This window comes from Hemitrygon akajei, chromosome 9, assembly GCF_048418815.1.
Source record: "Hemitrygon akajei chromosome 9, sHemAka1.3, whole genome shotgun sequence".
Lineage (NCBI taxonomy): Eukaryota > Metazoa > Chordata > Chondrichthyes > Myliobatiformes > Dasyatidae > Hemitrygon > Hemitrygon akajei.
In genome coordinates, this window is record NC_133132.1 from 54770345 (window position 1) to 54792058 (window position 21714).

A 21714-nucleotide genomic window follows, 5' to 3' on the forward strand; every position below is an offset into this window, starting at 1 on the left:
CTTTTGGTTACCATTATTATTATTATTATTATTATTATTATTATTATTATTATTAGCTAACATACCTTCAAATTTCATCTTTACTCTCCCTAGGATTTTGTAGTTGCCTTTGTTGGTTTTTAAAAGCTTCTCCATTCTATAACTGCCCACTAATTTTTGCTGTTTAATATGCCTTCTCTTTTGTTTTTATGCCACCTTTGGCTTCCCTTGTCAGCAACGGTTGCCTCATCCTCCCTTTTGAATACAGTGGTGTTAGGAAGTTTGTGAACCCTGTAGAATTTTTCTATTTCTGCATAAATATGACTTAAAATGTGATCAGATCTGCACACAAGTACTAAAACAAGATAAAGAGAACCAAATGAAATAAATAACACAAATGTTATACTTGTTCATTTTTTATTGAGAAAAATTATTCAATATTACATGCATTTGTTGAAAAAGTATGTGAATCTCTGGGGTGATGCCTTCTACAAAAGCTATTTGGAATCAGGTGTTCCTATCAATGAGATGAGATTAGAGGTGTGGGTTATAGAGGTGCCCTGCCCTATAAAAATAGGCAGTCTGTTTACTGCTGGAGTCTGCTCTTCTCAAGAAAGATCTATTTCACTATGCCTCGATCAAAACAACTGTCAGAGGACCTTAGCAGAAGGTTAGTTAGTTGACTTGTAAACACAAAGTACACTGCAGATGCTGTGGTCAAATCAACACGTACAAACAAGCTGGATGATCTCAGCAGCTTGTTTGTACATGTAGTTAGTTCACTTGGCTTCATCAGCCATTTTATATTGAACAGAACTGGAGTGGAAATAAATTTTCCTAGACCCTGTACAAGAATAAGGCAATACTGCATTTTTCTTTTTAAAATAGAAATAATATGAAATCAAGTTTCCCCACTCCTAGAACTGGCGAGAAATTCAGCAATGTCAGATCGTTTATGTAAAATTGCATTAACGTAAATGCTGTTGGATCTTGCTCTGTTTAAATAGTCTCTAACTGTTTATTGTCAATAATAATAACTCTGCTTTTGATAAACCTGGTTCTGAAAAATTACAGTGCACTAATGAGTAAGTTTACAGACAACACTAAATTGGTGGAGTTCTGTAGTTTGTTTTATTGATTTTGTTATGCAAGTTTTGTACAACTTTAACTTTATAAAGTTTGTAATGTTCTGTGCCGCTGCTAAAAATCTAATTTTCATGGCATTTATGCCATGGATATGTATGCCCATTACGATGAACTTTAACTTGAAACTTGAACTAATAAGGGAGGTTGTCAAAGGATTCAACAGGCCAATTAGAAATGTGGACAGAGAAATGGTAGATGGTGCTTAAAGTTCAATATTTAAGATTGTTTAAGTCATTTCCACCACACAAGTGTAATAGAGAGTGAAATAATTGTTATTCTGGATAAAAAACAATAAGAAAAAATGCAATAGATATAAATACGTAAGATAGCTTATACACATTGATTGTATGTCTATAAAGTGTCACTAGAAACGAGTGACTGTACATAAGGTGACGCTGAGAGGAAATGATAAAATAGTGGTGTGGGGGGTAGGTGTTAGTGGGTGCAGGTGTTGATCAAACTTACTACTTGGGGAAAGTAACTGTTTTTGTGTCAGGTGGTCTTGGCGTGGATGCTCTGTAGCCTCCTCCCTCATGGCAGTGGGACAAACAGTCCACGAGCATAGTGGTTGGGATCCTTCATGACACTACTGGCCTTTTCCCAGCACATTTCTATATATACGTCCTTGATGGCTGGTGCTGATAATGCATTGGGCAGTTTGACGACCTGTTGTAGAGCCTTCTGGTCCATTGTAGTTCATTTTCATGATAGGATACTCTCTACTGCACATCTGTAGAAGGTTGTGAGTAGGGATGTGCATAGGCTGGCTCTCTCTAGGCTCCTCAGAAAGTAAAGTTGTTGGTGAGCTTTCCTGAATGTGTAGTATGTGTTGTGGGATCACGAGAGATTGTGCAAGATGCGCACTCCCAGGAGTTTGAGTCTGCTTGCTGTGCCACTAATGTAAAGAGAGGCACGAGTGGTGCGAATTCTCCTGAAGTCAATAACCGTCTCCTTTGTCTTATTCACATTGAGAAAGAGGTTATTTGCCTCCAATTAATTCAGACAGGCATGTGATGTTTCACTTTGGGATGTCAATTTTAAGAAGAAAGTACAGAATAAATGGCAGGACCCTTAACAGCATTGAATGCAGAGAGGGATCTTGTCATCCAGGAACTTGAAGCTGCTCACCCTTTCCACTGCTGTCTCTTTGATGAGGACTGGTATATGTTCTCCCAACTTCCCCTTCCTGACGTCCACAATCAACTCCTTTGACTTACTGGCATTGAGTGCAAGATTGTTGTTGCAACACCACTCAATCAGCTGAACTATCTCACTCCTGTACACCACCTCGTCACTGTCAACATGATCAGAGGATACCTGTTGTCTACGTGCATCACGGAGGCAGAGCTATTACATGATATTCGACCTCCTTTCTTCCAGACAGGGTGAGGATACAGCGAGGTTGGAGTGTTAAGTATAAAAGTTGGGAAGTCATGTTATAGCTGTATATCATTGGTTACACTACATTTTGTAGATTGTGTGCCTTTTTGGTCATCAAATTATGGGAAGGAATTGGAGGCTTTAGTGATGGTGCAAAAGAGATTCACCAGAATTTTCCCTACAATAGAGAGTATTAGTTATAAGGAGGTTGGTCAAATTTAGATGGTTTTCCCTGGAGCACTGGAGGCTGAGCGGCAACCTGAAAAATGTTTTTAAAAAATTACACTTTTGTTTGTGATTATGTATTATGTCAGTTTCCCCCAAGTGGGAAATGTCAGATAGTAGAGGACATAACTTGAAGGTGAGAGGGTGAAAGGTTAAAGGAGATATACATTGCAAGTTGTAGGTGCATAGAACCAACAACTGATAAAAAATTATATTCTAGTTTTTTCATGTCCAAGATATTTAATCTTCATTTTTGGCAGCTATGCTGCTATTTTTTCAGTAAAATGCTTTAGTTTGCAAACGTTGTGGGTGAGGTTTCTTGGTATTTTGTTTCATAGTGCACTTTATCTCATGGAAATAATAACTTCATAGCTAAGGACATTGTATCTTCAGTTAGATTAATGTATGCTACATGATATAACATGAGGATTACATTAACAGTTAATTATGTCTTATATATTAGGAAAATATGCCAAATTAAATCTTGCTAAATTCTTACTGTGGTGTTTTTGCAAGTTGTTTCAAGTTTCTCAATAAAATAAATGTTGCATTTAATCCATTTGACATCCATCAGAGGGAAAACCAGCACAAGATCTAAAGAAAATGAGTCAGGTCCTTTGAACATCTGCATTATAGCCTGTATATCTCAATAATCTTAGCTTTCTGACTAATGGTATCTGATAAACCTACATACCCATTGTAGGGTATATTTGATAACTATCTTACAATAGCCCAGCACTTGCTATGCTTTCAGTAATGTAGAATCGGCTTTGTTTTTCTGTGATAGTTGTCCTAGGCTGCCAAATGGGCCCTACTGTGTATGTCTGTGTGTAAAAAAAAAAAGAGAGAACTTAATAATGTCTGTACTGCACATGGTCAGAAGATAGCTATTACATACTTGTCTATGTGCTTAATTAGCTAACCTTAGTTGAAGCAGAGCAGCTACATGTCATTTGACCTAGTTTCTGCCAAATGAGTTGGGGATACAATGACCTGAAGCTTTCGTTACTGATTTCTGTCTTTTTTTTGCTGCTGCTGGAGTGTTTGTGTGTGGTCAATGGAGACAAAAAGATTGGGCTTAGTGGAATTGATGGCCATGCTAGCTCTTGAGGGCAGTGAATCCAGGAGGGGAATAGAAAAAAAGTTGATGAAGGTCTGGATTAGGGTAGATATTGTAATCTAAAGCAGCATGTAGTCACATCAGACTTTGTTCCAGTGAATGAAATGGAAAAGAGCAGATGTAATTGAATTAAGTCATATAATGAGGAGCAATATGCCGCTTACAGTAGTAATTCACACCAGCTTGGTGCCTCCTCTTCCTTCCATTCTCATACCTCTCTGAGACTTCTGCCAAGGTACATCATGAAGCAGAAGTCTAGATTTTGCTAACATCATGCAAGTGGACTCATCAGCAGATCTGAACTCTAAAGTCTAAATTAGAGAATAATTCCCTTTTTTTATAATGTTGGCTAGAACTTGCTGAGAAAAGCATGCGGTCCAATGTGAAATCACTGACATTTTTCCATACATGTATCATGTAGTTTGGTATTATTGCACAAGTGTGGAAATTCCAGATGTGCCAGCATTCTTTCCTGATTTCTCTGAAGTAATCTGGACTCCTAGACTGCTCATGTAATTCAGCAGCAGAGCGCAAGCCTGTGCCAGTGCCAGAAAGCCTAGTGGTGCATCTGTTCACAAGGCTGTACATTCAGTAGTTTTTGGCCTTTAAGAAATTTTAACTATTTATTGGCTTAATGGTTTTCAGTGATTTATGAATGTTTCTGTACGTCACTGATGCATGTTAACATCCAAAATTTCATCAGGTTTGACATCAGCTTAGCTGAACAACAACCATTTACATTAGATTTTTCACCTAGGCAGGACTAACTTTGCCTCGCATCCATGTTTGCATTGCGACCCAACCACCCCCACAAAAATACACAAATGGCATTTTGTCAGAAGGCTCCACTCCCAAGACAGAGCCTCAGCACTTCGGATGAAATTCACAATGGCAGTTCTGTAAAAGCTAAGTTCAGAAGTCAGCAAAGAATGAAGTCAGATTCATATTCATTTATTTATCCCATTCACATTGAAATATACAGTGAAATGTGTCATTTGCATTAACAACCAATGCAACTTAAGGATGTGCGGGGCAGCCCACAAGTGTTACCTCCAGACCCTGGACTGACCACCACAATAAAACAAACCCTTTTCTTTTTGCACACACCCCCTCCCCACCTACCTCCAACCCCAGGACAGACTACTCTGGAGTCCTTGATCTTGACCTCTCATAGACATTGGCCCTGATGTTATGCAGTCGCAGATATCAGATTTCCAACTTCTGGACACACTGATCCAGAGGCTTTGACTATCAGGTCTTGACTTCCTGACTCCATCAACTTTGGTCTTCAGTCTTTGGGCATCTGGACTCACCAACTTCAATCTTCATCCTCCAGTATTGACCCAGGCATAGATCATAAGACATAGAAGCAGAATTAGGCCATTTGGCCCATTGAGTCTTCTCCATCATTCAATCATGGCTGATCCTTTTATCCCCTTCTCAGCCCAACTCCCCAGCCTTCTTTCGTAACCTTTGATGTTGAGGCCAATCAAGAACCTATCGATCTCCACCTTAAATACACCCAATGACCTGGCCTCCACAGCCACTTGTGATAACAAATTCCACAAGTTCACCACCCTCTGGCTAAAGAAATTTCTCTGCATCTCTGTTTTGAATGGATGCCCCTTTTATCCTGAGGCTGTGCCCTATTGTCCTTGACTCCCCCACCATGGGAAACATCCTTTCCACACCTACTCTGTCTATGCCTTTCAGCATTCCAACATTCAAAAGTTTTCAATGGAAACCAGCCCCACCATCCTTCTAAATTCCAGCAAGTACAGGCCCAATGCCAGCACATCTTTTTTTAGAAAAGGAGCCCACAACTGTTCACAATACAAAAGGTGAGGCCTCACCAGTGCCTTATAAAGACTGACTGTCACATCCCTGCTCTTATATTCTTGACCTCTTGAAATGAATGCATTTGCTGTCCTGACCACTGACTCAATCTGTAAGTTAACCTTTAGACTCCTCAATCCCTTTGCATGTCAGATTTTTCGATCTTCTCCCATTTAGAAAATAGTCTACACATTTATTTATTCTACCAAAGTGCATGACCATGCTTTTTCCAACATTGTATTTCATTTGTTACTTTCTTGCCCATTCTCCTAGTCTGTCTAAGTCTTTCTGCAGTCTTCCTGTTTCCTCAAAACTACCTTCCCTTCCACCAATCTTCTTATTATCTATCAAACTTGGCAATAAAGCCGTCTATTCCATCATCTAAATCATTGATATACAGTATAAAAAGAAATAGCTCCAACACCAATCCCTGTAGAACACCAGTAGTCACTAGCAGCTTTTATTCCCACTCGCTACCTCCTACCAATCAGCCAATGCTTTAACCATGCTCGTAATTTTCCTATAATGCCATGGGCTCTTAACTTAATAAGCAGCCTCATGTGGCACCTTGTTAAAGGCCTTCTGAAAATCCAAATATAAAACATCCATTGCATCCCCTTCATCTATCCTACTTGTAATGTCTTCAAAGAATTCCAAAGGGTTCATCAGGCAAGATTTTCCTTTCAGAAAACCATGTTGACTGTGTCCTGTCCTGTGTCACCAAGTACTCCATAACCTCATCCTTAACAATTGATTCCAACATTTTCCCAACCACTGAGCTCAGGCTAACTGGTCTATAATTTCCTTCCTGCTGCCTACCTCCTTTTTTAAAGAGTGGAGTGACATTTGCAATTTTCAGTCCTCCAGAACCATGCCAAAGTCCAATGATTCTTGAAAGATCATCACTAATGCCTCTACAATCTCTTCAGCCAGCTCTTTCAGAACCCCGGGGTGTACACCATCTGGTTCAGGTGACTTATCTGCCTTCAGACCTTTCAGTTTCGTAAGAAACTTCTGTCTGGTAATAGTAACTTCACATATTTTGTGACTCTTGACATGTGGAACTTCTGGCATATTGCTAGAGTCTTCCACAGTGAAGACTGATGCAAAATACATATCCAGTTAATTTGCCTTGTCCCCCATTACTACCTGTCCAGCACTGTTTTCCAGCAGTCCGATATCCACTCACACCTCTCTTTTACACTTTATATATCTAAAGAAACTTTTGTTATCCTCTTTAATATTACTAGCTAGCTTACTTTTGCATTCCATCTTTACCTTCTTAATGACTTCAATAGTTGCCTTCTGTTGATTTTTAAAAGCTTCCCAATCCTATAATTTCCCACTAATCTTTGCTCTATTATGTTCCCTCTCGTTGGCTTTTATGTTGGCTTTGACTTCTCTCGTTAACCACGTTTGTGTCATCTTGCCTTTAAAATACTTCTTCCTGTTTGAGATCTACAAAGTGTATATATCCTGTGCCTTCCTAATCGCTTCCAGAAATTCCAGCCATTGCTGATCTGCCATCATCCCTGCTAGTGTTCTTTTCCAGTCAATCCTGGCCAACTCCTCTCTCATATCTCTGTAATTCTCTTTTCTCCACTGTAATACTGATACATCTGACTTTAGCTTCTTCTCAAATTCCAGGGTGAATCGATCATATTATGATCACTTACCCCGAAGGGTTCTTTTACCTTAGATTCTCCAATCAATTCCAATTCATTGCACAACCCCCAATCTGCAATATCTGATCCCCCAGTGGGCTCAACCATGAGCTGCTCTCAAAAGCCAACTCATAGGTACTCTAGAAATTCCCCCTCTTGAAATCCAGCACAACCTGATATTTCCCAATCTACCTGCTTATTGAAATCCCCTATGTAATATTATAATTTTGCCCTTTTGGCATGCATTTACTAACTCCTGTTGTAATTTGTAGACCACATCCTTACTACTGTTTGGGGTCTGTACACAACTCCCAACAAGGTTTATTTACCCTTAGCTCTATCCACAATGATTAAACACCTTCCGATGCTATGTTACCTCTTTCTAATGATATGATTTTATATTTTACCAACAAAGCAACACCTGCCCGTCCTTTTGTGTATCCTTGGACATTAAGCTTCTTTCAGCCATGATTCAGTGATTCCTACAACATCATACAAGCCAATCTGCAACTGTGCTACAAGTTCATGTACCTTACTCTGTATACTGTGTGCATTCAGATACACCTTCAATTCTGTATTCACTTTTTTCGCTTTTGTCCACCTTTTATGTTCAACTCATCCTGTTGACTGCTATCTTGCCTTATCAACAGCCTCTTCTTTTCTACACATTTGCCTCTGTTTGCAAACCAGTTATCTCATCTTCAGCATTGTCACCTGCCTTTCCTACAATACTTTTTGTATTGAAATATACACTAGTCGCATCATGCTCAGCCTTTTGTTTACTAACTTTGCCTGAGGTCTTATCAACCCTGCCTCCACAATTTCTTCACTAACTGTTCTGCCACTCTGGTTCCCACCCCCCTGCAGCTCTAGTTTAAACCCCACCTAGCAGCATTAACAATCCCTCTTACTAGGGTATTAGCCCCTCCAGTTCAGGTGCAAACCATTCCATTTGTACAGGTCCCACATGCACTCCCTCCTACACCAACTCCTTAGCCACTTTTAAACCATATAACCTTCCTAGTTCTGGCCTAGCATGCACGTGGCACAGGTAGCAATCCTGAGATCACAATCCTGGTGGTCCTGCCCTTTAACTTAGTACCCAACTCCCTGAACTTCCAAAACAGAACCTCATCACTGATCCTACCATGTACCCTTCAGAACAATGTTGCAGATCAATCCAGCAAACAGGGACATCTGTAAATGAGGGATAACTTCTCATAGCTGGAAATACCATCTGACATTTTGCCAGGCAACTGGCTGGCATGGAGCAGCCTTATACAGAAGCCCACTGCTTAATACTGTCTAACCTGGTCTGAAATTTCCTGATATCAAATTTATAGAATTAAAGGAAGTGGCTGAAAATGACAATACAAATTGGATAAAATGCAAGGTTGTTGTAAGTCAGTATTTAATATAAACAAATGCTGTCACCACCTAAAGGAGGAAAATTATGAGCAATACATGTTCTTCATGAACAATGCTCAGCTGGCTGAAAATAAAGATAACAGAATATCTCAGGGAATTTGGTATGGTGCCAGCAAAACAGATGTAGGAATGGGTAGTATTGTCCTTCAGTAACAGCTGATCCACTGCTTCAACGTCATAATGAAGTGGGTCTGTTGTTGTACCCTATGAAAGCTGCAAATTAGTGCATGGGAAGACCACACCCAAAACCTAGATAAATATTCAGAGAACATAAATTTTGGAACAGAACAACACTGGTCCAGTACCTTTGACCCACTAAACCATGTTGATGATGCAAAATTTCCAGTAAAATCGTGGCATACTTGCCTCTCTGGGTCCAACAAAAGGTACAAGTGTTTAAATATTCATCTTAAACATTTTTCTTGTGATCCTGATGGACATTGGTAATACCCCAAAGTGCTGCAAGTCCAGTTCATTGGGAGCTCCGTAGCCTCGGTTGTTGCACAGACCAACTCTCGTGCCACAACATGGCCTGTTAGAGCCTCCCAGGGAAGGAGGTGAACAGAGGTGAGTGTTATAGCAACGCAGGGAAGGATGTGGGAGGCAGTGTGGGAGAGAACAGGTGTGCTGAAACCTGGAACCCATGCTGGCCTCTCCTTGCTAGCTCTCCCATCAGGATTGCTCTGTAGTATTTGCTCCCTGGAAGACAAGCTGATTTGCCATCGGCTGAAGCTGCAGGAGCTGAGGAACCGCTACATGCTTGTTCTTGCAGGAATGTGGTTTCAGGACAACATCCCATGCACCATCAATGTTCAGGCCATGTCACTTGGACATGTTAATATTACTTTGTGACTGTAAGTGCTATCAATTCTATACGTGCTGTGTGTGACTGTATGTATTGTTTTGCAACTTGGCCCAGGATGTATACATGTGTATGGTTGAATGACAATTAAACTTGAACTTGTCACCTATTGTTGCCCAAGACATTGGGAAAATGGCCTGCTGTTCTACACTCCTTGGGAGAGTAGACAGGGTCTGACTTTAATGCTATTTAAGAGACAGTGTTATTGAATGTATTTCCTCACCACTGCACTCATTGGCTCCTGCATTGAATTCTTGCCATGGATTACTGTATGTGCTTCAGTCTCTGGTGTGTACTTTCTGATTTGGGTGAAAGATGTTAATGCTGAGCCATCCTCATTGTTTTGTAGTTGAAATTTTACACCAAAATATTTCAAAAATGATAAAAACTAGTCGAGGCATTGAGTTGAATAGTCAAAAGGTTATGTTGCAACTTTATAAAACTTTGTTTAGGCCACATCTGGAATATTGCATGCAGTTATGGTTGCTCCACTATAGGATGTTGAGGGTTTGGAGGGGGTACAGAAGAGGATTACCAGGTTGCTGCCTAGTTTAGGGGGCTTGAGAGGCTGGACAAACTTGCGTTGTTTTCTTTTGAGTGGCAGAGGCTGAGAGGAGATCTGATAGAGGTTTATAAGATTATGAAAGGCATAAATAGAGAGGGAGTATCTTTTGCCAAGGGTATAAATGTCTAATACCAGATGACATGCATTGAAGGTGAGAGGTGGCAAGTTCAAAGGGGATGTGAGAGGGTACGTTTTTACTCAGTGTGGTGGATGTCTGGAATATGTTGCCTGATATGGTTGTAGAGGCAAATACATTAGAATAGAAACATGAATATCAGGAAGATGGATAGATATGGACATTGTGTAGGTAGAAGAGATTCATTTCTTACAGTTTTTGATTTATTTTTTAGCTCGTTCAGCACAATATTGTTGGCCAAAGGGCCTGTTCCTACACTGTACGGTTCTATGTTCTAGATTGCTTTAAGTGAGCAAGAAAGTGAGCATCCTTTAAGTGAGATGAATGTTTATCCTTTCTCATCCATTACTAAGTGCTGCTTCATAATTGGAGTTTCATCACCAACAATAGTAGTCTGTTGGCACATTGATAATGGAGCTGGAAATCCCATGCACCAAATGTATGCAAGGGACTGATGTAACCTGACACGGGCAGTCAAATGGCAGCCTTGCAAAGATACAGGTGGTAGAGTCACCTGTGTTGGATGATTACTGATACTGAAATTATCCCTTGCCCTAGTTGCAATTCCGAACATCAGCAGTGTTGCTCTTGATTTCGGAATTTGACTTATTACTGATTTATGTAACACAAAATTTGTTTTACAACAGCAGCACAGTACAAAGACATAATTCTGTAAATTACAAAAATAATTCAAAAGTGTAAAAAAGGAATAATGAGATTCCATTTGTGGAGGTAAATGAACAGTTCCTGAATTGTTAGAATATAGGTCTTCAGTCTCCTCCTCTCTGATGGTCGTAAACAGAATAGGATTTGTGAAAGGTACTAAGAATCTGGGATCAATCCTGAAATTGGTCCTTTATTAAATAAAGACATGAACCTGCATGCACAAGGCAATTATGTTTTAAACTAGGTCGCTGATTTTGGTGAGTGGTATAGAATTCTCACACTCTCATGGTCACTCACTTGCACTCTTTCATTTACATTGTAGCCAGGTTTGCTCACATTTACTTATCTGGGATTGCCCTTACTCCTGCCATTTTCTACTACAGACTGAATGATCTCTTTTAAGAATGATGTATCTCTGCATTTCATTAACTATTTAAGAATAACAAGCAGTACACTGTCAAGCTTTTGATACTTCCTAGATATAATCTAACTGCCTATTGGTTCAGTTGACTGTGCAACTGTCTGATACCAGGCTTTCCTCATCTGCTTCATTTCTGATGAGCAGGAGCAAGATCTTGGGATTCTAGCAAAGCATCTTTATTTCAGCTACTTACTATTGAAATGTTTGATGTTAATAGAAAAAGAGATATCATGTTATCTGAACTATCATAGCGGACTCCTTTTTTCCACCCATCTCTTCAGCCAGTTTCCTGAGAGACGTGGAGGAAGATAGGATTCCAAAGAAGCCAGAAAATTCCCCTTTGAGCCACTAATGAAGTTGAAGCTATCCCAGGACTGTGACCATCAATTGCTACCTATGGAGTTTAATGAAATCTCAGCCATAGCCAGTAAACAATTCAGCTTCCTCTTAAATATGTACCAAGAGTCAACTTCCAGAGAATTGCAGTTCCTTCTGAGAAAATAAAGCCCAATTTTCAACTCCAGATTCACCATTGTGGTTAAATATTAACTGTCTCCTTAATGGTGATGGGTAATCAATGCCAGCATTTCCAGCAAAGCCCATGTCCCGTGAACAAGTAAATTGAGAACTATCTAATATTTATTCTAATACACAGTGTAAAACATGTCTTCTGGCCCTCCCTAGTCAATTAAGATGGTTTGATCTATCAGTGGGACCCATGTTCAGCTCTATCATTATTATTGAGTGATCTTTGTGAAAAGTTTAGGGTCCCATCTGAGTTGAGCGGCTGTTTAAGCTAGAATTCATTGTTTGAACATTGATAATTTTTCTTGTCTACTGAACTGTAACATCACCCAATAAGTTAACAATGGAGACTAAAATTCTGAAATAAAAGAGAATGTTGGAAAAACACAGCAGTTGTAATAAAATGGCATCAAAGTTCAAAGTAAATTTATTATCACTGTGCATATATATCACCATAAGGAACCCTGTTATTCATTTCCTTGTGGACATTCACAGTAAATACAAAGAAACACAATAGAATCAATGAGAATCTGCACAAGATGGGTAAATAACCAATATGAAAAAGACAACAAACTGTGCAAATAAAAAATGAAAAAAATCCAAATAATGATAAATAAGCAATAGATATCAAGAACATTAGATGAAGAGTCCTTGAAAATAAGTCCATAGGTTCAGTGATGGAGTGAGTGAAGTTATCCTTACTGGTTCAAGAACCTGATGCTGAGGGCTAATAACTGTTTCTGATCCTGGTAGTGTTGGTCCTGAGGCTCTTGTATCTTCTTCCTAATGGCAGCAGTTAGAAGAGAGCATGGCCTTGGAAGGTGGGGGTTCTGGATAGTGGATGCTGCTTTCCTGCAACAGAAGATGTGCTCAGTGTACTGGGACATAAATTATTTCTCTCTCCACCAATGCTGCCTGTGCTGCTGAGTGTTCCCAGAACTTGTTTTTATTCGACTACATCCTCCTCCATGTGGAATTCAAAACTGCCTTCAGTACTCCAGAAAAGCCTCCTCTATCTAGAAAGTGTTTAATTATTTATCATTCAGGTGGCAGCGTGGCACATTTTGATCTTATCAACTGGTTGCAAGATCACTGAGCTTTCTCTAAGAGATAATATTTTTGCTATGTAGTTCTGCTTTGTCAGTATGATCTTCTGGCTTGATTTTAATGGTAGAGTGACAAACTTGCTAGGTGTAACCCCATAACTTCCTTTACTATTGCAATCAGCTGGGAAACAGTTCTGAAGCTGCTGTTGCACACAGTGCCTCAAGGATGCCCATTCTGTCCTAGATCATTAGAACTGTTTCCTCAACTGCCTGTTGCTTCTCCTTCATTCTGTGGTCAGCATGGAATTGGCTTAGGAATCCTGCAAGGAAGGAACTGGATGGCCAGTCGCTCTCTAAGAATTCAGAATGTTCCACAATAAACTGGACCAAAATATCTCCCAAACCTCCCAGTGCTTCAGTTGATGGTAAGTGAAGACACATTAAATATCCCCAGGCAAGGCCACATCATGATTTGCACTGATTGTGCTTTGCAGACAGATTGGGGAATTAATGATAACAGTCCAAACAAAGAAAAAAAAATTGCATTAGCTTCTTAAGTACATTACTGTAGCCCAATTTGCATTTGATAGCGAAATTCCAGTCTCATTCTGGTAGGAGCTCTAGGCAATTAAATCATAGTATCGAGATTTGCTCACTTTACACTTTATTACAAAGGGGGATGCAGTACAAGAATAAAATGGTCTTGGTATAATAATTTATTAGATTTCTCCTACCATAGATCATACATTTTTGACCCCTGATTTAAGGAAAGATATACCTGTCTAGAATGTTGGGAAAGATGAATAGATTGGCTCCAAGCTCTCACATTTGACATGAGAAACATACAGTATTCAGAGACACAACAAGTAATCTTCTGGAGGAACTCAGCAAGCCAAGCAGCATCTGTAGGGGAAGGAATTATCCAATTCCTTTCAAGGTGTGAAAGGACCATGATGCCTTTTTATGCTAATCCAAGTTGCTCACATTAGTCCTTTATTGGTCTCCTATTCCAAGTACCTTTCATTTTAAACAAATGCCCTTTAAACATTGTAATCACCTGCTTTCACTACCTCCTCTGCCAGTTCACACCCTCTGTGCCAAAAACTTACCGCTCAAATCCTTTAAATTTCTCCACTCTCACAAACCCAAGCCCTCTGGTTTTAGACTCTCCTACCCTGTAAAAAAGCAGATTCTGGTCATTTATCCTATATCTGCCCCTCATAATTTTGTAAACATTTTATAAGGTCACCTCTCAGCTCCCTGCATTTCAGTGAGAATAAACCAATCCTGTCAATGTTTCCTTGTAATTGCACCCAACATTGTGATGAAGCTCTTCCTCACCTTATTTACTTCTACTACATCTTTTATGCAGTGTGGAAACCAGAGCTGTACACTATACTGAATAAGTGCAGTACAAACAATGTTTTAACATCCCAATTCCTATTGAAACCCCTTTTTACCATGCAACTTTAGAGATGCGGCTTGTTAGCCCTTTGCTAACAGCCACCAAACTCAGCAATAAGAAAACAACCTTTCTCAGACTCTGTACATCTAGTGTTGATATGACTTGGGTCCCACCAAACCCAGGAAATTGGGGTATAGTTGCCCACCCAAACCCCGATTTGAGTGAGTACTGTGCAACTACTGGCCCCATGCAATTGGCCACCAGCAAGAAATAACAGACTGTACACTGCATACAATTATAAGGAAAGTATATTTATGAATGTTACCTAAACCATTAATAAAGAAAAAAGAAAAAAAGGGCCCATCACAACTAAAACAGTCAATTGGGCACAAAGTTGGAGCTCAAATGTTCCAAGAGCTGATGTGTCTGATGTATTCACGGCACCAACTCCTATTCACTGATCAGGGTAGGGTTTCCCCTCTCGACTTCATTGAGTCGCACTTCCCGTTGGATCGAATCCTATAGCTGGTTCTTTCAAGCTTCTTTTCTCTCCATCTCCCACCAAAAACACCTCAACCCACCCCAGTGTCTGTCACAAAAACAAGTTTTCTCTAGAACCTTCTCCCAATTCCACCATCCTGATTGGATGACACTTCAGTCCTAAGCTTAATCATCCCGACCCGTTATCTTTAACGATAACCTAAACACTACCAGCAGAATCCACTGCTTTTACAGAAAACCATTAAATGAAATACTCTACATCAATAGCAGTAAAATGTTAACCAGCGTGCTACACTATAAGCAGTGCCTAAAGCTATAAAGACAAGCATACCAAAAATCTTCTTCACTATCGTATCCATTTCTGATGCCTCTTTTAGAAAACTATCAACCTTCATTCCAAGATCCCTCTGTACATTAACATACAGTGGCATGCAAAAGTTTGGGCACCCCGGTCAAAATTTCTGTTACTGTGAATAGTTAAAGAGAGTAGAAGATGAACTGATCTCCAAAATTCATAAAGTTAAAGATGAAACATTCATTTCAACATTTTAAGCAAGATTAGTGTATTATTTTTGTTTTGTACAAATTTAGAGTGTAAAAAAGGAAAGGAGCACCATGCAAAAGTTTGGGCACCCCAAAAAATTTGACCTCTCAGTTAACTTTTACCAAGGTCTCAGACCTTAATTAGCTTGTTAGGGCTATGGCTTGTTCACAGTCATCATTGGGAAAGGCCAGGTGTTGCAAATTTCAAAGCTTTATAAATACCCTGACTCCTCAAACCTTGTCCCAACAATCAGCAGCCATGGACTCCTCTAAGCAGCTGCCTAGCACTCTGAAAATTAAAATAAATGATGCCCACAAAGCAGGAGAAGGCTATAAGAAAATGTTTTCTGGTAGCTGTTTCTTCAGTTCGTAATGTAATTAAGAAATGACAGTTAACAGGACTGGTGGAGGTCGAGGTCTGGAAGACCAAGAAAACTTTCTGAGAGAACTGCTCATAGGATTGCTAGAAAGGCAAATCAAAACCCCCATTTGACTACAACAGACCTTCAGGAAGATTTAGCAGACTTTGGAGTGGTGGTGCTCTGTTCTACTGTGCATTGACACCTGCACAAATATGGCCTTCATGGAAGAGTCATCAGAAGAAAACCTTTCCTGCGTCCTCACCACAAAATTCAGCATCAGAAGTTTACAAAATAACATCTAAACAAGCCTGATTCATTTTGGAAACAAGTCCTGTGGACTGATGAAGTTAAAATAGAACGTTTTGGCAGTAATGAGCAAAGGTATGTTTGGAGAAAAAAGGGCGCAGAATTTCATGAAAAGAACACCTCTCCAACTGTTAAGCATGGGGGTCGATCGATCATGCTTTGGGCTTGTGTTCCAGCCAGTTGCACAGGGAACATTTCACTGGTAGAGGGAAGAATGAATTCAGTTAAGTTCCAGCAAATTCTGGAAGTAAACATCATACTGTCTGTAAAAAAAAACCTGAAGATGAAAAGAGGATGGCTTCTGTAACAGGATAATGATCCTAAACACACCTCAAAATCCACAATGGACTACGCAAGCTGAAGGTTTTGCCATGGCCCTCACAGTCCCCTGACCTGAAGGCTGACAAATCCCCAGGTCCAGATGGTCTGCATCCTAGGGTACTAAAGGAGGTGGCCCTGGAAATTGCAGATGCATTGGTAATCATTTTCCAATGTTCCTTAGATTCAGAATCAGTTCCTGAGGATTAGAGAATGGGTAATGTTATCCCACTTTTTAAGAAAGGAGGGAGGGAGAAAACAGAGAACTATCGACCTGTCAGCCTGACATCAGTGGTGGGAAAGATGCTAGAGTCCATTATTAAGGATGAAATAGTGGCATATCTAGATAGCAGTGATAGGATTGGGCCGAGCCAGCATGGATTTACCAAGGGTAAATCATGCTTGACTAATCTGTTGGAGTTTTTCGAGGATGTAACCAGGAAGTTAGACGGGGGAGATCTAGTGGATGTATTGTACCTCTATTTTCAGAAGGCATTTGATAAGGTCCCACATAGGAGATTGGTGGGTAAAATCAAAGCTCAGGGCATCGGGGGGAAGACATTGACATGGATAGAAAACTGGTTGGCAGATAGAAAGCAAAGGGTAACGGTGAATGGGTGTTTCTCAGAATGGCAGGTGGTGACTAGTGGGGTGCCACAGGGCTCGGTATTGGGACCACAGCTGTTTACAATTTACGTCAACGATTTAGATGAAGGCATTGAGAATAACATCAGCAAATTTGCTGATGATACTAAGCTGGGTGGCAGTGTGACATGTGATGAGGATGTTAGGAGAATTCAGGGTGACTTGGATAGGCTGGGTGAGTGGGCAGATACTTGGCAGATGACGTTTAATGTGAATAAGTGTGAGGTTATCCACTTTGGGAGTAAGAACAGGAAGGCAGATTATTATCTGAACGGTGTAGAGTTAGGTAAGGGAGAAATACAAAGAGATCTAGGAGTCCTTGTTCATCAATCACTGAAGGTGAATGAGCAAGTGCAGCAGGCTGTGAAGAAGGCTAATGGAATGTTGGCCTTTATTACAAAGGGAATGGAGTACAAGAGCAAGGAAATCCTCTTGCATTTGTACAGAGCCCTGGTGAGACCACACCTGGAGTATTGTGTACAGTTTTGGTCTCCAGGGTTAAGGAAAGACATCCTGGCTGTAGAGGAAGTGCAGCGTAGATTCACGAGGTTAATTCCTGGGATGTCAGGACTGTCTTATGCAGAGAGGTTAGAGAGACTGGGCTTGTACACACTGGAATTAAGGAGATTGAGAGGAGATCTGATTGAAACATATAAGATTATTAAGGGATTGGACAAGATAGAGGCAGGAAATATGTTCCAGATGCTGGGAGAGTCCAGTACCAGAGGGCATGGTTTAAGAATAAGGGGTAAGTCATTTAGGACAGAGTTAAGGAAAAACTTCTTCTCCCTGAGAGTTGTGGGGGTCTGGAATACACTGCCTCGGAAGGTAGTGGAGGCCAATTCTCTGGATGCTTTCAAGAAGGAGCTAGATAGGTATCTTATGGATAGGGGAATTAAGAGATATAGGGACAAGGCAGGAACTGGGTATTGATAGTAGATGATCAGCCATGATCTCAAAATGGCGGTGCAGGCTCGAAGGGCCGAATGGTCTACTTCTGCACCTATTGTCTATTGTCTAAACATCATCGAAAATTTCTGGATAGACCTCAAAAGAGCAGTGCATGCAAGACGGCCCAAGAATCTCGCAGAACTAGAAGCCTTTTGCAAGGAAGAGTGGCCAAAAATCCCCCAAAGAAGAATTGAAAGACTCTTAGCTGGCTACAGAAAGCGTTTACAAGCTGTGATACTTGCCAAAGCGGGTGTTACTAAGTACTGACCATGCAGAATGCCCAAACTTTTGCTTCAGGCCCTTTTCCTTTTTTTGCTATTTTGAAACTGTAAAAGATGGAAATAAAAAAGTAAACTTCCCTAAAATATTCAAGAAATGTGTTATCTTTAACTTCATTCCTTTTGGATATTAGGTCATCTTTTACTCACTTAGCTATTCACAGTAACAGAAATTTTGACCAGGGGTGCCCAAATTTTTGCATGCCACTGCACATATTTAGAAACATAGACTTACTCCTGACATTTCCTCTGTACCTACTTCTAAGCACCTTAAAACTGTGCCCTCTCGTGCTAGCCATTTCAGCCCTAGGAAGTGGATATTGTGTATATGGATTTCAGCAAGGCATTTGATTAGATAGGATACAAAACTGGGCTGAGAAGTGGCAGATGGAGTTCAACCCAGAGAAGTGTGAAGTGGTTCATTTTGTTAGGTCAAATATGATGGCAGAATATAGTATTAATGGTAAGTCTCTTGGCAGTGTGGAGGATCAGAGGAATCTCGGGGTCCGAGTCCATAGGACACTCAAAGCAGCTGCGCAGGTTGACTCTGTGGTTAAGAAGGCGTACGGTGTATTGGCCTTTATCGATTGTGGAAATTAATTTAGGAGCCGAGAGGTAATGTTGTAGCCATATAGGACCCTGGTCAGACCCCACTTGGAGTACTGTGCTCAGTTCTGGTCGCCTCACTGCAGGAAGGATGTGGAAACCATAGAAAGGGTGCAGAGGAGATTTACAAGGATGTTGCCTGGATTGGGGAGCATGCCTTATGAAAACAAGCTGAGTGAACTCGGCTTTTTTTCCTTGGAGCAATGGAGGATGAGAGGTGACCTGATAGAGGTGTATAAGATGATGAAAGGCAATGATTGTGTGGATAGTCAGTGGCTTTTTCCCAGGGCTGGAATGGCTGTCACAAGAGGGCACAGGTTTAAGGTGCTTGGGAGTAGGTACGGAGGAGATGGCAGGGGTAAGTTTTTTATGCAGAGAGTAGTGAGTGCGTGGAATGGGCTGCTGGCAACGGTGGTAGATGCGGATATGATAAGGTCTTTTAAAAGACTTTTTGATAGGTACAGGTGTTTCCCCCCCCCCCCCCCACCCTTGCAAAGGTAGAACGTTCCTATGAAACCTTTCTTAAGTCGAAATGGCATAGAGCGAAGAACCAGTAATTCATATGGGAAAAATTTTTGTAAAAGGAAAACTCCTCTTTCTAATGTGAAAACAGGTAACTAATGTAGGTCTTTTGTAAAAGCAGAGTGGTGTAAAGTGAACATTCGTAAAGCGGGGAACGCCTGTACATGAAGCTTAGTAAAATAGAGGGCTATGGGTAACCCTAGTAATTTCTAAGGTGGAGACATGTTCGGCACAACTTTGTGGGCTAAAGCACCTGTATTGTGCTATAGGTTTTCTATGTTTTTTATCTAAATGCTCAGACTTTTCAGTTCAAATATCTACATGCTCAAGCTTTTCAGTCCAAATATCTACATGCTCAAGCTTTTCAATATTTACTCTATAAGTCCTAAAAAATGTAGCTTCTCAGATTGCATTACCGTACATTTGTCTAGATTATATTCCACTCTGCCTACCTTTACAGCTGATCTATATTCCACTGTACCTTTAAAAGACTTTCTTTGCTATTTACATGCAAGATATCTTTACAGTGACTATACTTGGCAGACCTACTACTCAATTAATGACCTTGAATGTCCAAAATTGCAAGGAATTTCACTAATTCTTGGCTGCACCAATATAAATTGCAAAATATATGCTAATAAAGGGCCAAACATGTCTTGGGTCTTAACAAATAATTAGATTCCCCAAAATCAAGCAGCCACTAGGTCAGGTTTTCCTAACATGGGTGTGGGCCAGAAAGTCTATATCAGAAAAGCACATTTGTACAAAGCAGTAATGTTCCCTCCAGCTTTAGAAAAAAGGTGGTCAAAATCAGACTCTCCTGCTGAGGTACCAAAGGTTTCCTTGGAAGTCCTAAACTTGTCCCCATTTTTGTCTGGAATGGTCAGTATGCATTATACCCTCAGTCCCTAGAACAAGCGCAATGTTTTGATTCATGACATGGAGTTTTGATGAGTTATTCAAAAGAGCTCCATTATATTATTGGTTTGTCTTGCATCTTCTGGTATGTGTGTGCTGCCTGAATCTAAAATCGAACTTAAAACAATTTTCCACTAGTACTACTATTCAGTTCTACAGTTCTTAATTTGAGTTCTACATAGCTTAAGGGTAAGTGCCATTGCTTAAGACTGAAATGTGAAGTAACTTCTGAGGACTATGAACCTTTGGAATTCTGCACCCTAGAGAGCTTTGACTGGATCAAGTACATTCAGTCATAGATAATATAGAATCAAGGTTAATGATGGTGGAAAAATGAAGAAGTTAAGAAATAGGAGCAGAAGTACACCATTTGGCCCCACAAGCTTGTACCCCATTCAGTAAGTTCATGTCTGATCTAATCTTTGGCCTGTCTTGGACTTTCCAGTTTGGTCTACATAACTCTTGGTTCCTCAAAAGTTCAAACATCTGTCTATCACTTCCTTGAATGTATTTAATGTCCTGGCATCATGCTTCTTCAGGGCAAATAATTCCAAAGGTTTACAGCCCCTTGAGAGAAGAAATTCTTCCTCAGGTCAGTTAACAAGGTTCAAAGATTATATCAAGTATAATCTTAGTGAAAAACAGAGCAGACTCAAGGGGGCTGGCTCTACAGCCTAATTCTAATCCTGTGTTTCTTAATCTCTTACGCAAATCAGAATGGGGGAAGATGTTATGTAAGCCAATAGTTCAGTCAATTCCATTCCCACCTCTCCCCTGTTTCTAGATGTGAACAAGGTGTAGTGAGATGAAAAACGCTCACAGGGTATAAAGCCCTGCCACTATTTGAAGATGAGCCGCAAGTTTTCCTAGCCAACATTCTTCTCCCCACCTACATACATTATTATCATTCATTTGGATCCTTTTTGTGTGCATTCAGCAGCACAGAATGGCTGCAGAATTTGCCTACACAGCAAGCCTGTATCATACAGGAGTTATATTTTGCAGGCATGCCAAGTTATTTCAACATGACAATGCAATTTATAAATGCAAATAGCTTTCTTCTGAAATATATTTCCGTGATTTGTTTATAAAATAGTATAAATGGTTGACTGACTTATTAATTTTATTTTTTGGTATCTGGAATTGTTTCAGATTACCATTGTTAGTACATTGGAAAAGATGGCTGAGACCACAGGCATTTTACCCTCTGGACACTTAACGTTATCTACCTTTGATCTCAATTGCCTTTATGAATGATCTGCTCTGTGGTGAGGCATGTTGTTTAAAAGAAAAAGCAAAAGAGCAATGTTGTGTTTAAAAGACAGGCAACTCAGCAGATAGGAATGCTTTGGTTATCAAC

General features: G+C 40.2%; 1 protein-coding gene across 2 annotated transcripts in view; it reads left to right on the forward strand.

Annotated features, from left to right (window-relative positions):
• Positions 1-21714, forward strand: part of rbks (ribokinase) — a 158765-nt gene that overhangs the window by 114997 nt on the left and 22054 nt on the right. Inside the window, exon 8 of one of the 2 annotated variants that reach the window (XM_073056026.1) lies at positions 13244-13424. The exons of the other annotated variant lie outside the window; for it this stretch is intronic. Coding sequence (XP_072912127.1) covers positions 13244-13424 — 181 coding nt within the window. The remainder of the gene's footprint in view (positions 1-13243; positions 13425-21714) is intronic. 2 annotated transcript variants of the gene reach the window in all.